The sequence below is a fragment of the Sparus aurata genome, chromosome 16 (genome assembly GCF_900880675.1).
Source record: "Sparus aurata chromosome 16, fSpaAur1.1, whole genome shotgun sequence".
Classification (NCBI taxonomy): Eukaryota; Metazoa; Chordata; class Actinopteri; order Spariformes; family Sparidae; genus Sparus; species Sparus aurata.
The window spans coordinates 11,265,521-11,280,243 of NC_044202.1; the positions used below are offsets into that span (position 1 = coordinate 11,265,521).

Sequence of the window (14,723 nt, forward strand, 5' to 3'; positions counted from 1 at the left end):
AGGTAGTAGTGTTGTTGCAGATTGTGACTAACTGAACACCCCTCATCACACCCTCCCACATGTTTGGCTGATAAAATGCAAAAGAAACGCTAATGGCTCTGACTAGACTAGAGCCTGTGTTTGGTTGGTCAGTTCTGAACTCCTTCTAAGGCAGCGATTCTTTCCGATTTCTGATGATGATAAACATAATTATGAATGTTATATTTGTATCCGGCCACTTAATACCCCCAAATCCTAAACACTGGACCTTTATAAGAAATAAAAAAGAGCCTTATCAAGTTAAAGGTGCAATATGTAAGGATTGCCCACTTGCTCATACTCTAAACAAATGGTGGACAGCATTTTACCAGAGTAACTGAGCATCAGGGGAGCATTGGTGTTGTTCCACCATTAGCACTGTAGTTTCATACTAAGGTTTTTTTTTTTTAGGCCCAGGACAGAAGGACCCAGTGAGGAATGCCGAGTGCCACAGCCATGTGAGTGGGAAACTAAACTGGGATCAACAGCCTCTCAGTGACCACGCCCAGACTTGGAATGTTTTTAAACTAAAAGTCTCACATATTGCACCTTTAAGGAGTATTTTGAGATTCAATAGTTGTTGAGTTCCAGAGACTTCCATACTTTGTAGCTCATGTTGTGCACTTTTTTGACACTGTAACCAATTTCAACAGCAGAGACATTACACATTTGTTATGGAAATATAATGCGACACAAAAAAGGAACAGAAAACGGTGTATTCAAGATTATTTTAATATTATTAATATGTATACTTTAGGCTTTAGAAATATAACTATCAATGACAAAACTTCCACTGGAGTAATGGTAGTTTGCTTAGGCCCCCATCAAATCAATTAATTACAATATACACATTATGATACAGAGCAGATTTGAATCTGAAATAATATTAAAATAAATGCTCAATAGATAAAGGTTTTAATAGTTTTTTATCATTTTCTTCCAACCTACTGTATTAGCCATCTGTGAGTTCTGAGCACACCCAAAAATGTAAAGCCATTTTCTTCTAATAAACTAATTTTAAGTGCAAACATTTTTTTTTTCTTTAAAAAGACTCTGATTGCAGCATCCAGCTTTATAGTTTCAGATTTCAAGACTGAGGATGTTAAAGCCGAGTGCAACAAGGCAGTCCTCAACCCTCCTTTTTTTGTTCCATTAGAGTAGTTATAAAAACAAACAACAAAATAACTAACAAAATCAGTGCAAAGTCGTAATGGGGAGATTCTACTCAAGAAAAGACAGAAGTGGTGGGTGAATGTGGATGGATGCAAAATTTTCAGATGCTCACGCACTTGGTCATAAAAAGGATAGTTCACCCAAAAGTCATATTTTAATCACTAACCCTGAGCCGAGACCAGGCCACGCCATTTGGTAAAAAAAAAAAAGAAGAAAAACAGGGGGTTCACACAGATCATGAAAATTAAATGAACTATCCTTTTAATCTCAAGCCACAATTGTCTGGTTTGCATCTAACAAAGCCAAGCTTTTATTTCCAGAGGGGACAACAGTCTGATGAGATCTGACATGAAAGAAAGATTTTTAAAACTCTAAAATGTGTTAAAAACTCCAGAGAACAATAGTACATTAGCGCAATAGTCCACCATTGCACCACACCTTTTTCTTGCTTCATTTCTCCACTAGGTGAAGTGAGTGATAAACGAAAAAGAACAGAAAAGCCATTAACAAAATCGTAGGAGGGGATAGGGCAGGGAGGGGTATCAAAGAAAAGGAAAACTTGCAATGCTTGCAGGGTGAAGAGCAGCATCAGACTCTGGGTTGCAGGGTTCTTTAGCAGCAGAAATATTGTGGCTATACTACTGTTCCACTGGGAGAGCTGGCTTGGTTTTGGGATGACAATAAACCCTGGAAAAAGGAAAACAAGGAGATTTGCATTGGGAAAGTTCACAAACTGTAGCAAAAAAACAAGCAACAAATAGGATACTGTTGCAAATAGCAATTGCAGATAGCAACAAATTAGCCTCTGGCCGCTTATTTCCATGGCACGGTCCCCTGCATTTAATTAAAAGCCTGCGCACAGCAGTCAGAGTGGAGTGTACAGCGTGACACTAATTATGTCTGTGAGAGGTTTGCTTGATCAAGGCACTTCTAATGTTTTAACATATAAAACTGGGGCTGCAACTATCATTTTCATTATCAATTAAACATTTCGTCTATAAAATAGCAAAAAATTCTCATCACAATTTCCCAGAGCCCAAAGTGACGTCTTCATTTCCTTCTTTAGTGCAACCAAAAGTCCAAAACCCAATGACTCTTTATTTACTACCATAAATGACAACAAAATCAGCAAATTCTGACATTAAAGACAGCCGTAACCAGCATTTTTTTTAACTTTTGCATTTTTGCTTGAAAAATTATAAACGAATATCAAAATCGTTGCAGCTCTGGTGCGAACTTACTCAAATGTTTAGCCTTATATTGTTATTGCACTTATGCTAATACACACTGAATCTTCCACCATAAAAATAAAAATGAGATGTGTTTGAACTTCATTCCAATTACTGACCGCACTTCCAAATCAAGCTGCTGTATGTAAATGGTTTGTATTCATCAGGATTTATACATTTTCTCACCCAGATGACACTAGGGCAATCCTCAGTATCACAGCATTGTTTGTGTCCTCATTTTACTGAATAGATTGAGTTTTAGGGTATTTTTGCCGCGAGTGCTTGTTAATGTCTGGTTTCAACAACAGTAGGAATGTGTCTAGACTCACTAGCCTTCAGACTGCCTGTTTGTTCCAGATCCGCTAACTATCATGTGCCTCGTTCTGGCAAAATCTCTCAAAACACACAGACAAAAGGGAAGTATACAAGGGTGTATACACACATTAAGCTGTAAGCATGTGAGAAATCGCAGAGACTCTTTGGGCATATACAGAGGCATTTGCATAAAAGCTGAAATGTGAGAGTGTATGCAGATGACTTCTTGGCTATGCTGCTATGCATTGTGGGATGATTATGATGAACCAATGAACACACTTCATACGGATTAACGTCTTATTTCCCCTCACAGGAAATCCTCCTTATCAGAATGTATTATATAACCAGACTGGGGTATTTTCACAGCATTGGTTATATTTGAAACTTAGGCATTATTGGTCTTTCATTGGAAAGCTGATGTGCATTAAACAAAGTCTGATATGTTCCTTGCCTGCCTGCAGAGAGAGACAATCTGACTATAAAAGCTAAAAAAATGCTTTTCCAATTGTCCACAGTTTATTCTATGCTTCCAGAATATGTCTAGATTTTTACTTATAGCCCACCTACTGATTTTAGGACAGCTAAAGATTGACAGACATAACATTATATATCACGTCAACTTTCCCCCACATTTCCTGCATTAAAAAGAACTTACCACTTTGCCTGGCCTCGCCCATGTGCAAATAAATCCCTCCTGACAAGCAGTCACTAAACAGTCCTCTAAAAATATGAGTACAGTCAGTCTCTCGTGTGCTATCTTTTTACAGATGAGGGGCTCAAGGAGGGGCACATCCTCCATGCGCGGGCACAGCAGCGTGCCCAGAGTCTTAGCAGGGTCTGTTTTGGTTTTTGTCAGCAGGTTTAGCTTGTCGCTGCTCTTGCTGCTGATGTGGCCCATGCTGTGGTTGCGTTTGTGGTCCTTCTCATGGTGGCGCTCCTTCCGATCATGGAGTGACAGTGTGGCGAACTTACTCACGCCTGTAGCAATGGCGCTGTCCATTATACCGCTGCCAATGCCACCACCACTGCCAGCCTTGTTGGTGTTGTTTGCTGTTGCTGTGGTGGTGCCGGCCGAATGGGGTAGGCTGTTGGAGCGTGGTAATGTAGTGGAGAGGGAGTTAATGCCAGGAGTATTGGCACCACTGTTGTTTCCGTTAGTAGTGTTACTAGAGGTGTTAGTGATTATTGTAGCACCCGCAGGGGGGCTGGTCGCATTCATCACGTTAGTGTGTGTTCGTGTCCGTGAGAGCGGAAGATGGGGAAAAAGGATGTCCTCAGTGAGATCCCATAGGCAAAGCTGAGTGTCTTGCCCCACTGAGCCAAACCGGTAAGTGACACTAACAGGCCGGCTGTCCGTGGAGTTGCGCTTGGAGAGTCGAGACTGCGTGCTGTTGGCCCGGTCTCGTCCAAAGTGGATCATCGGATCCTGGAAGTCCTCATCGCTGCCGCTGAACTCCATTGGGTCACTCTCTTCCACACTGGTGGTGTAGTGGTCAAATGCCACCACACTCACCCATGACTTGTGCCCGTGACCTCGGGCGATAACTCTGCAGTCCAAAAACGACCACACAGTCACTAAATCGTCCTCGCCCCCTGCAACAATGTATTTCCCATCGGGGCTCCAGCACACACACAACAAGCCACCAAAATAGCTCTTCATGGTGCCGTGAAGCTCAACCGCGTCAAAGTTGAAGACCCGTAGGAAGCCATCTTGGCTAACACAGGCTAGGAACTTCCCATCTGGAGAGAAGGCAAACTCATTCAGAGCCCCCTCGCCGACTGTCCATTTAAGGAGAGGGTTCCGCGTGGATTTACTCTTACAAGTGTGGACCGAGTAGTTCTCTCCCTGTTTAAGCAGCTGGTAGTGTGGTGCCGTGGTGCCACACGTATGCTCCACGTTGTACAGGTACATGTTCCCACTGGCATGAGAGACCAAAAACAGGCTCTCAGAGCCTGGCACCCATTTCACGCATGTTACTCTGGACTTGTCTATAAGTCTCTGGCAGGAGGGAAGGACAGTTGGCGTTTGAGAAGCAGACAGGGGAGGAGAGAACAGAGGAGGAAGGGGAGAAGGATAAAAACAATGTTAGTTCAGAATCGTCAGAAAATTCATTTTCTGATACTGAAATGTTGAAAGTCTTACACATACAATACTGTAAAAGTCTTATATCTTTGGCAATGTTATGTTTAAAGGCATTTGGGAGAGAAAACACAAAAGGTAAAATAAAGTACAGGAAAAGCTATGGGAAGTCCTGTGACCACATTAACTTTTTGGCTTTCAGATGCTTTACAGAATGGACATAACAGTACTACTATGATCAATTTAGTGAACCTTGTCTTCGAAAATTCACTGCCCCTCTTAAAATTGTTCCTCTACTGACCAATACCTGCTATCCGAGGAACACAAAACTCTTAGTGATCTAACATCTGTCCCTCATGGACCTACCTCTTCATTGAAGAGCTTGCTTGTTTCCTTCTTGATGGGGTCAATGAGCTGTACCTGTCCTGCTGAGAAACCCACCAGCAAGGACACACTCTCTGCCGTGGCTGTGAGGTGGTTGAAGTCATGACAGGTGGGCTGCGTTCCCTTGTAGATTCGCTTGTCTATGGGCTTGCTCAGGTCGGCAGCCTGAAGAGAAAAATACATGGAGTGCAATGACCTTTTAGAACATCAGAAATAACCTGTTGTACTTATTGTCGCATGACAAAGTGTGAGTACTAAACCATTGCAGCAGAGGGTGCAGTAATATTGTTCTTTTCCCTTTACTTCATTGCAAACACATAGAACTAGAGGAGCTGAAGGGTTGAACGTTAATTAAACACATTTATTATAAGGAAATGGCTAATATGAAACACTAAATAGTTCTACACGATCTTTATCAACACATTAAATAGGTGACAGTCATGAATTTTAATTAAGGAGAAACAAGTATAGGTATGTCTTTTTGCTGCAGATGGGTAGATGCTAGCAGACTATGATGATGTAGAGCTTCTTTCTGAGGTCGGAGAAACAGTATTTTACTGCTGCCAACAAGACACCCTAGGCATATACTGTAGATAACCAGTACAACTGTTCCCTTTGTTAATGATTTACAGTTTACACTACTTGTAGAATGGAAAATTCTCTGAGTGTCAGATGATGACTCAGTGGTTCCTCCATTACTGTTGGATGTGACATTGAGTGTTTCTGTCTCACCTCAGGAGACACATTATGTCAAACCAAGTCTTAAAAGTAGATTAAATCAAGAGTCCAGTCCAAAACACAGTATTTATGCCACAAAACAGCATGCATGGTATTAAGCCAACAGTGTTGCAGAGTACTTTTAAGTGCTGTTGTGGTGGGGGTTTAATGGATTTACACACAAGAAATAAACAAGTCTTCGAGAGCTACTGGATTTGTTTAATTTTGGCTTCGATACATAGGACAGTCTATTATTTTGAACCTGTAGCAAATTATCTGCTCCTGCAAATCATTTCAGATAGGTAAAATTCAGCTGAGTGATGGGACAAATAATCAATAAGGTGAAGTATTAAGTACATTTTCTTGTGATACATCATTGTTTTTAATCAGATATATGTCTAATTTGCTCGTGCATTAATGACTTGACATCTCACTTATCCTTGTTCTCTTTTTTCCGTTTACTACAAACTCTTGATATTTAAAAAAAAATCATAAAAACAGTCATATTCTTTGTTATAAATATAGTATAAAGTGGTTTCAGCTGACTTTGCATCAAAGGTTGACAGGAATCAGCTGACTTCTAAGTTAAATCAATGTGTCACAGCCTTCTGCCACAACATGTGCATGTCATGTGTGTCATCACTGCAATACAATATGGCAACAGACTGGCCAAATGCTGAACAACTAGGATTAAGAATAAATGTAGCATTAGGCAGAGTGTCTATCACGACACTCCTAAACTACACAAGTAGATTGAGGGCAATATACAATGAGTTAACGTTTAATTGCTACATGTAATCCACCCTCTATTTAACTAGAAAAGCATCACATTTTTGTCAAAGCCAACTTTCACCATGACATTTTGCAAACGTACACTTAATTGTTGGTGACTTACGATAACGCAGAAATATAAATATACTCTGCCGTGGCTGAGCCTTCAAAGATGAGCCCCTTTAACTGTGGATGCTTTACCAGATATGCTCCATCATACATAGCCTAAGTTAGCATTTCTCTACAAGCAGAACAGTCGGCTAGTTTGATCAGCTCATCCACTCTGTCTAGACATAACCCCAAGCAAAAAGCCGAGTGCCATGATACGCAAAGATGACGGCAATAGTTAGCTTGTTAGCCAACTGATCGCCCATACACTCATATCTGCATCATCGCTGTTTGTGGACAGCTGTCAATCAAAAGGCGTCGACAGGTGTTATGGGTGTCAGCGTTGAACTGTCACTGTCATCACAAACTACAACCACTACAGCAGCAATAACGACCCGAACAACTTAAATAAAACGTAAAAAGTCAACTTTATCTCAGTGATCGTTATCTAACCTCGCGAGTGCCTCTATCCAGTAAAACTCACACAGAGTGCCGGACTGGGGACGGAATTTAGCCCCTGGCCTCGGGGTAGCTACTGGCTTGCTAACGCTAGCCATTTGCGTTGGCTAGCTAACTAGTAGGCTAGCTTCAAGCTAACTAGGTGTCAGCTAATTTCAAAGTCAAGCACCTGTCGGAGTTGTTTAATACAGACAGCAGAAGCCTGGAGCTCAGCAACAGCTCAGACAGCAGTGATGTTTTTCTCAACATGTAGTATCATGAATTTCCGCGGACATTAGCCGCGTTAGCATGCTACCTTTCTAACGCCTTTGTAGATGTAGAAGTAGAGCTCACGGCCCACATTGAAACAGATCCTGTCGCCGTTGCCCGACTGGTCGTTGACGTTCACGAAGGAGACCTTGACGGGGTTGGAGCCTTGCGAGTTGAAAGGCACCCTGTTGGGACGGCTGTATTCGGAGTGCGTGAGGAGTTTGTAGACGCCTTCCCGAGTGGTGAACTGAGTTTTAATTTCGTTCATCTCCTTCCCTCCTCCCTCCGCCGCCATCTTTGAAATTAACATTCATCCCTTTCCCCCCGGCCGGATCTTACGCACGGGGGGAAACGGGGATTCCGACTCTCTCGTTCCCCCCAACGGTTCACCGGGGAACTGGTGGAGCAGGATACGGTAGTAGCTATTTTAGAATAATAAATAATAATTGAGAATAATTTTAGAATGACTTTTAAACACCGCAGCGACAGTATGCCGTGTTTAACGTTGGTGGTAAGTTGTATACATGTTTAAAGGGGCACTGCGTCGCTTTTGGGAACCACCATTTCAAGCTAGAAAGGTGGCAGGGTCCGCCACATGTAAAAACAAAGTCCCAGCTTTATGAATTTGTGTCGTCCTGTAAGGTGGATTTGTTTATTCAGTTTATAAATTCATGAAAACAGAAAGAATTGGTTTATTAGATTTTTTAGGCTCATGTTCCCCAAAACTGCCTAGTGCTTTTTTAACTACTACAATATATCATGAGTTAGGATTCACTGGTGGTTTACAAATTACAAAATATTTACAATATTCACAAATTATTTATACTCAAACTGTATAATCTTCACTCAGGACTTACATATGAACTAAAGAAAAGTAAATAAGACTTTCTTGCATCTTTAATAGCAGCCAGAGCACTAAGACATATGTGACATCTGCAAATAAAATTCTGTTTGTTGACAGTTTTAAGGTTTTCATAGATTTATTACTTTAGAAATTATCTGGATAACAGTATATACTGGATGTCCTAAACGTGGCCATAGCTACACCATGTCACATCAAGCCAGGCCTATGCAATATACTGTATACTGTATTAAGTAGATAGGACAGTCAGAAGAGTGTACACAAGGCTGGATTACCAGCAGTGCAAATCAGTAGACTGCCACACGGCCCCCTGCAACCTCAAACAATCCAAGTTTCTGTATGGCAGCTGGTTTATGGTATTTTATTACTCTTGATTTTGGTTAAGGGTTATGGGGGTACTGATTACTAAAGCAAAACATCAACTGATGATGATAAGAGCCTTATGGTGAGTCCTGAGTTATGGCTAAGATATCTTTATTTTGATTTTGTACATTAACACAAGCAACTAAAACATAATGAATAACAACACTGGCCACAATATCACAGTCTCTATGTACATAAATAAAAACATGCACATACAGATAAGGAGAAGTCCAGTCCCATTACAGGTGACAGTGATGCAACACATTAACGAGAAGAGAAAGCAAATTAAATACAAATGCTATTCTATCTCATACCCCAACAATATCAGTCAACTACGTTTCTTTGTTGTCATCATGCATTTCAATATCTAAATTAAAGAAACGTTTGACACTATTGTGAAATAATTCACCTCTTCATTTGCATGTGGAGATCTCTTTAAATAATCAGACAGCTTACACGATGGTCCTGGTGAATTAATAAAAACTATTTAAAAAGTACAAAACTACATTCGGTCGTCGTGCGGAATCGGTGAGAATTTTATTTTGAAAAGCAAAAAAATAATTCGCCGGACGTATTATTTTGTAACAATTTCAAAATGAGCGAGCTCGGGTGCTCTGAGTGCGTGTCCACGCTGCTTGTCGCGTGTCCATGCTCACCTGTGCTCACACTCAGAGGCAGCTGGCGCCCTGCAGGTCCACCTGACTGCTCCACCAAGACATCCCACCCAGTGTTTCACTTCATCTTTGGTCTGTTTGAAAAGTTAGACTCGCCAGATGTCATGGCATACAGGAGGAGGCGACAACTCTCACTTCCAGGTATCAATGTTTATCATTTAAAAATGTGCATTATTTGTTTTCTTGGACGTAATATTCTCACTCTGCATGGCTGATAATTTGAATTGGCAGCTTTTACCACACATCACTTTTAAAACAAAACTTGTGTGTATTTAATTTTGAAAGTGCACCACACTTTGTCCATTTAGACCACAGTGATGGACACAGACCTAACAACATGGACCAGCTTGCTTTAAAGTACATGGTGAGATCAGTTCCATCCCCATGCTGAGAGTGCTGTGGCCCTCTTTATCAGGAGCACATGTGTTTGATTTGTGTCACATGAATGTGGACTGGAGTGTTTTGTTTTGTTTTGTTTTGTTTTGTTTTGTTATTTTGTCAGGAGATGTGTAAAGTGGAGTCCAGCACAGATTCTGACTCTGAGATCAGTCCGAGGTGGTCAGACACCAGCACTATGGTACGTCTGAACGTGAACATCACACACACAAAAAGCACGCATGGATAAGTGACAATGACAACCAGTACAGCATACATTTAGTGGCTTAAGGTAGACTTCAAATGACTAATCAATTTAGTTGAAAAAATAAATTAAAGGGGCTATATGTACGTTTCTTTAGTTGGAATAGTTCAGAAAGTATCCACACTAAAATCATCAACAAAATGTGAAGGAAAAAGCAGTTTTGATGATATGAATCATTTGTATTGTGTTGCAGAGATAACTACTTAAGTTAGCATGCTAACCAGCTAGCCCTGGTCTGAAGCAGTGAAGTAAAACGAGACATCTGTAGACGTCATCTTGGGCTTTAGGAAATGCTGACCAACATTTTTCGCTATTTTCTGTCATTTTATAGACCAAAAAATGAATTGACAGAATAATCAAAAATGACAATAATCTCCAATTGCATCCCTGTCTTAATTAAAAGAGGTCACACCTGGTCACAGGATATTTTCCATTGTGCAACAGCTTGAATTTTGTTTTAAAACGGCATCAAAATTAGTTTATCTCCAAGAAATTGGGATGAGTCTGTATGCCCATTACCACCACCGGACAAGGCACACCTTCCCACACCCACCGTCTTTTAAGTCACATCATTTAGGTTTAGCACACTTTGATGGGCTCCAGCTTGTTGTTTTTTTTTATCTATTAAATTAATAAATTGCTGCCTTGTTGATGTAAAACTAAAAGTCTTTTTGAGCAGGGATGTGTGAGCAGTGCACCAGAGAATGAGACTTTCAGGCGGATATTGCCATTAACACACAAGCCTGCAGGAAGGCATGGATGTTATTCCCTGGTTAGCTTCCTCCCTTTCTTTGATCCATCCATTTTCTGTTGCAAAGGCATCCTAGTGTTTAGTGTGTTCATCAGTGTGTGCTCATGTGCTCATGGTTGTAGTTCCTGGACCCGTACGATGGGAGCTCTGAGGATTCTGACAAGTCAGACATCGACATGGGGGTCTCCAGCAGGCGAACGAGGCAGCAGGGAAGAGGTGGAGGAGGAGGCGGCGGCTGTCGGTTCTCAGGCAGGAGCAGGAGATTCGTTCTCCATCACCCTGCCTCCCTCAGAGAAGTGGTGAAAAATGGGATGAGAGATCACGAACCGGAGCAGGAATGTCTTTTGGATGTCCAGATGAAATGCGGGAGCGATACTGAGTTGTGGGTCTGTGAGCTTGACCTTTCACCCTCCCACCGTGACCGGGAGGGTTGTGGAGATCAGAAAGAAGAAATGGCCACCGATTCAACAACACATGCCCAAACTATGGACGTAGAACTTCACTGCCAATTTGACGATTCAGGCCTGCACGCTACAAGATCCTCCACGCCTCAAACAGGCAGAGCTTCAACCACAGTGGACGGTAGTTCGTCCCAGATGCTGGGCAGCTCCTCTGAGAGATCGCCGAGCCCCTGTCACCTCAGATCTCTTTACAAGAGGAAGCTGGGGTTCCCCGGGGCAGAGGTGGTGGAGCTGGTGCAAAGGAAGAGGCAGTGTGTGGTCAACATGGAGGAGGAGCAGGAGGGAGGGGAGCCTGCATCTGAACCATGTTAGAGTCATTAAAACACAAAAACATGTTAGGTGTGTTAAATGACTTAAGGTAAAATGACATACTATGAATAGCTACTTGTTAATGCACTTTGTTGTCATGTAAAGAGACTTGAGGATTTATTTTTCTACCAACAGTTACTTTGAATGTCTCACCAATGTCACATTGTGCTGATCGTTTCTTTAAGAAATTATTATTTTTGTTGGGAAAAGTACTCAAAAATAGACGATGAAGAAAAACTGTGTGTTTTCTCAGACACCAATAAAAAAAGAAAAACATCATTCGAAAGGAAGTTTTGTTTTTTATCCGTTTCTTTTGCTGTACTGGATGATAATAATAAACATAACACCTACTGTTGTTTGAAAAAGATGCAATTCAGCAACTGTAGCTCAACAGAATATCAGCAACAGGTGCTCTTTTAAGATATTTCTGTTAACATTTTTTCATGAATTTTTCTCAGCCTATTCTGTGAAGCCTTGATTATCTTTGCATTAAGTGCTGTGTCTCAATTCAGGGTCTGCCTCCCTCGAAGGACCCGGCCTTTGCGGTCTTTGAAAGGCAGCATTTGTGGGCTGCATTTGGAGAAGCCTTTGAATTGGGACAGCCTTTGTGCGGCGTTGTGATGCCTTCAAATGCAGCTTCTGAAGGATGCAAACCCTGAATTGAGACATGGCAAAGGTTTGGATAAGCTGATTAAATGTCATGACAGCTGCAGAGGGCAAGCACTAATGTTCAGCACTGGGTGCGCTTTGGATCTCAGGATCTGTGCCGATGCGTCACCATGTCAGGGGTGAAATTATGATATTGTCTGAAACATGAACCCCTCCTCATCAAGCAGATATGAAAAGGCACTGGGTGTAGGATTCCCCTCAGATGTGTCTTAAACAGTGACAAACTGGGATCAGACACTTTGACAAGGACAATCTGTTTCCTGGTTTGTGATGTAAATTTAATTTAACATACAATTATTTTATCTTGCCAGTAAATTTGTGATTTCAAAGTTGGTCTCTGGAAGTCTGGCAGACTGAGAACAAGCTAATTTGAGTGATTGACAGAGTACATAGACAGTAGTGACAATCAGAAATCTTCCATATGTGTGTGAGGATTCAGGTAATCAACTTCCAAGAACTAAGCAAGCCTTAATCCCTTCTATTCTGATATGACTTAAAATCAAACATTTACAACACACACACATTGAAGTCATTATTGCAGTTTTGTTCATTCCAATGGACTTTATTTCATCTAAAAACATACAGTTTCTTTCCTAAAAACATCCTTTTATTACAACTTTCCTTTCCAACATTTAATTTTCTCTTCCTTTACCATCTGACAACATCCTCTTTACCTTTTAAGACACTTTCCACAAACACTACAAATGGTTAGATGTTTATTACTGCTCCAGGAATGTTCCCAACTATGTTTAATAATGGAATGCAACAGGCTACAAACTACTTTGTAAATGGTGATTAATAAGCAATAAATGGAAGTGATTATGGGTGGTTTAATAATCAAGACTCTCTGGTCTTCAGGAATGAATTGTTTCATCTACTCGGTGCACAGGACAGCAACTCCACGCTCGTAGAAGCTGTGTGGATCTTCCTTGGTGGCGATGTCAAAGTCAACAGTGAAGATGAGATCGGACCTGGTGAAGTTCAGGTACACGGGCAGAGTCACCTGCAACGAGACGAAAAGCCAAATGTGATGAGTGGTTCAACATTTACCAAGGCAAAATCTGAATTTCACACCATGCATAGACATTTCTATCTAAATAGTCAGATTGTCTCGATTATTTGATAGGAAGGAGAATATCTTGTTCATACCATGTGTCTCTTCTCAGCACTGCTCTGCTTGATCCAGCGGAGCTGAGTGAGAGGCAGCTCAGTGGAGATGGAGGTGGACAGAGAAAGCTTGTTGTTGGCACAAGTAGCTCCCTGCAGTTTCAGACCTGGGAGAAAGAAATGACCATGTACGTATTAGAACCCTTGAATTGCACATATCTGTAGTGTATATGTCCACATAGTTATTTCAATGACAATCTACTGGACTGTGTTTTCAAGAGTAGTTCGAGTATTTGCCAGGATCTCTTCTTTCTTTCTATGTTTTTAATGATTGTGACTCCCATGGGGGCAGACAAAAATGACAACAGTCCAGCACAAACCTCATATCCCAAATCCCATGCCACAGCATAACACAACCCGAGAGTACAACAGATGACGTGCTACTTTGTCTTACCTTTGATGCCGAAGCTGCAGGCATCCAGTGTGGAACCCTGGGCAGTGGTCACATTGACCTCCAGACACAGCTCCTCCAGAGACCAGCTGTTAGCCTGGGCCACATACTGGCGGGTAGCGGTGATGTAAGCCTCTGGCACAAACAGGCTGCCGAGGCACACATGGATGTTCTGGAGAGAGAGGAGAACAGAAAAATTCAAGTAATGCGAGTAGCTCGGGCAATGAATACTCAGTTTGACTGATGCTGTACACAAACGGTTAACAAAACGGCACCTTCAGTTCCTTTGCACCCCCGCTTGCAGCTCCCTGGGAGATCTGCTGCAGCTGTTTGATTCTCTCACTGAAGTCTGCCACCCACTGGATCACAGTCATGGCGGCTGGAACTGTGTAACGACACCAGCTGCGAGGGAGGATGCCTGTGGAGAAAGAAAAACAGGTGTTTACCAGTTATTTCCTCAATGTACAAACTGTCCAATGACACCTACTTGGTCAAGCCCGACGATGTGGAGTTTTAAGAGTGCAGAGTGAGAAAGTAAGATTCTACCTTTAACAAGGTCGCTGATGAGTGTGCGCAGGTAGTTGGTCTGCTTCTTCTTGCCCTCACACACTGAAACCACATCCGACAGATCCTGACGGACCTCCTGCAGCATCTTGCCACCCATCTTCACCTCACGCTCAAAGAACCGGAACAGTGGGTCCTGGTGTTTGTGTGTTTGGATAAAGAAGACTTTGAATCAAATACAGATGTTTGGCAGATGCATCAGTGACACAAAGAAGAGCAAATATTTAAATCTTTGCTTTTTTTACCCTGTTACCCTCGTTACCCTCACGAGTCAAGCAGAAAGATTTACAACAACAACATTTAATAGTAAGACTTCTTATAGACAACACAAAACACTTAAGTCCCCAGAGTTTTGCTTACCAACCACGT

General features: G+C 41.7%; 3 protein-coding genes across 5 annotated transcripts in view; 1 reads left to right on the plus strand and 2 right to left on the minus strand.

Annotated features, from left to right (window-relative positions):
- Nucleotides 1-731: 731 nt before the first annotated feature.
- wdr20a (WD repeat domain 20a) lies at nt 732-7,846 on the minus strand. The gene is made up of 4 exons (XM_030443233.1): nt 7,550-7,846; nt 5,182-5,364; nt 3,391-4,734; nt 732-1,878 (listed from the first exon to the last, which is right to left on the minus strand). Exons 1-4 carry the CDS (start codon nt 7,811-7,813, stop codon nt 1,825-1,827), a joined length of 1,845 nt encoding a protein of 614 aa, XP_030299093.1. The 5' UTR covers nt 7,814-7,846; the 3' UTR covers nt 732-1,824.
- A 1,431-nt stretch (nt 7,847-9,277) lies between these two features.
- Nucleotides 9,278-11,849, plus strand: LOC115565898 (uncharacterized). Of its 3 annotated transcripts, none has more exons than XM_030391547.1 (5): nt 9,278-9,543; nt 9,711-9,766; nt 9,905-9,979; nt 10,722-10,814; nt 10,916-11,849. In XM_030391547.1, exons 1-5 carry the CDS (start codon nt 9,324-9,326, stop codon nt 11,564-11,566), a joined length of 1,095 nt encoding a protein of 364 aa, XP_030247407.1. In that variant the 5' UTR covers nt 9,278-9,323; the 3' UTR covers nt 11,567-11,849. The 3 variants fall into 3 exon arrangements, with proteins under 3 accessions (XP_030247407.1, XP_030247408.1, XP_030247409.1); XM_030391548.1 differs by having other exon boundaries at nt 9,280-9,543; nt 9,908-9,979; XM_030391549.1 differs by lacking the exon at nt 9,711-9,766 and having other exon boundaries at nt 9,282-9,543.
- Nucleotides 11,850-12,767: 918 nt separating this feature from the next.
- Nucleotides 12,768-14,723, minus strand: part of dync1h1 (dynein, cytoplasmic 1, heavy chain 1) — a 28,050-nt gene continuing 26,094 nt past the window's right edge. The window contains exons 74-78 of the mRNA XM_030391546.1: nt 14,337-14,490; nt 14,066-14,208; nt 13,794-13,962; nt 13,382-13,506; nt 12,768-13,235 (exon numbers count right to left, since the gene is read on the minus strand). Of these exons, the coding sequence (XP_030247406.1) occupies nt 13,107-13,235; nt 13,382-13,506; nt 13,794-13,962; nt 14,066-14,208; nt 14,337-14,490 (720 nt within the window). The 3' untranslated portion in view covers nt 12,768-13,106. The remainder of the gene's footprint in view (nt 13,236-13,381; nt 13,507-13,793; nt 13,963-14,065; nt 14,209-14,336; nt 14,491-14,723) is intronic.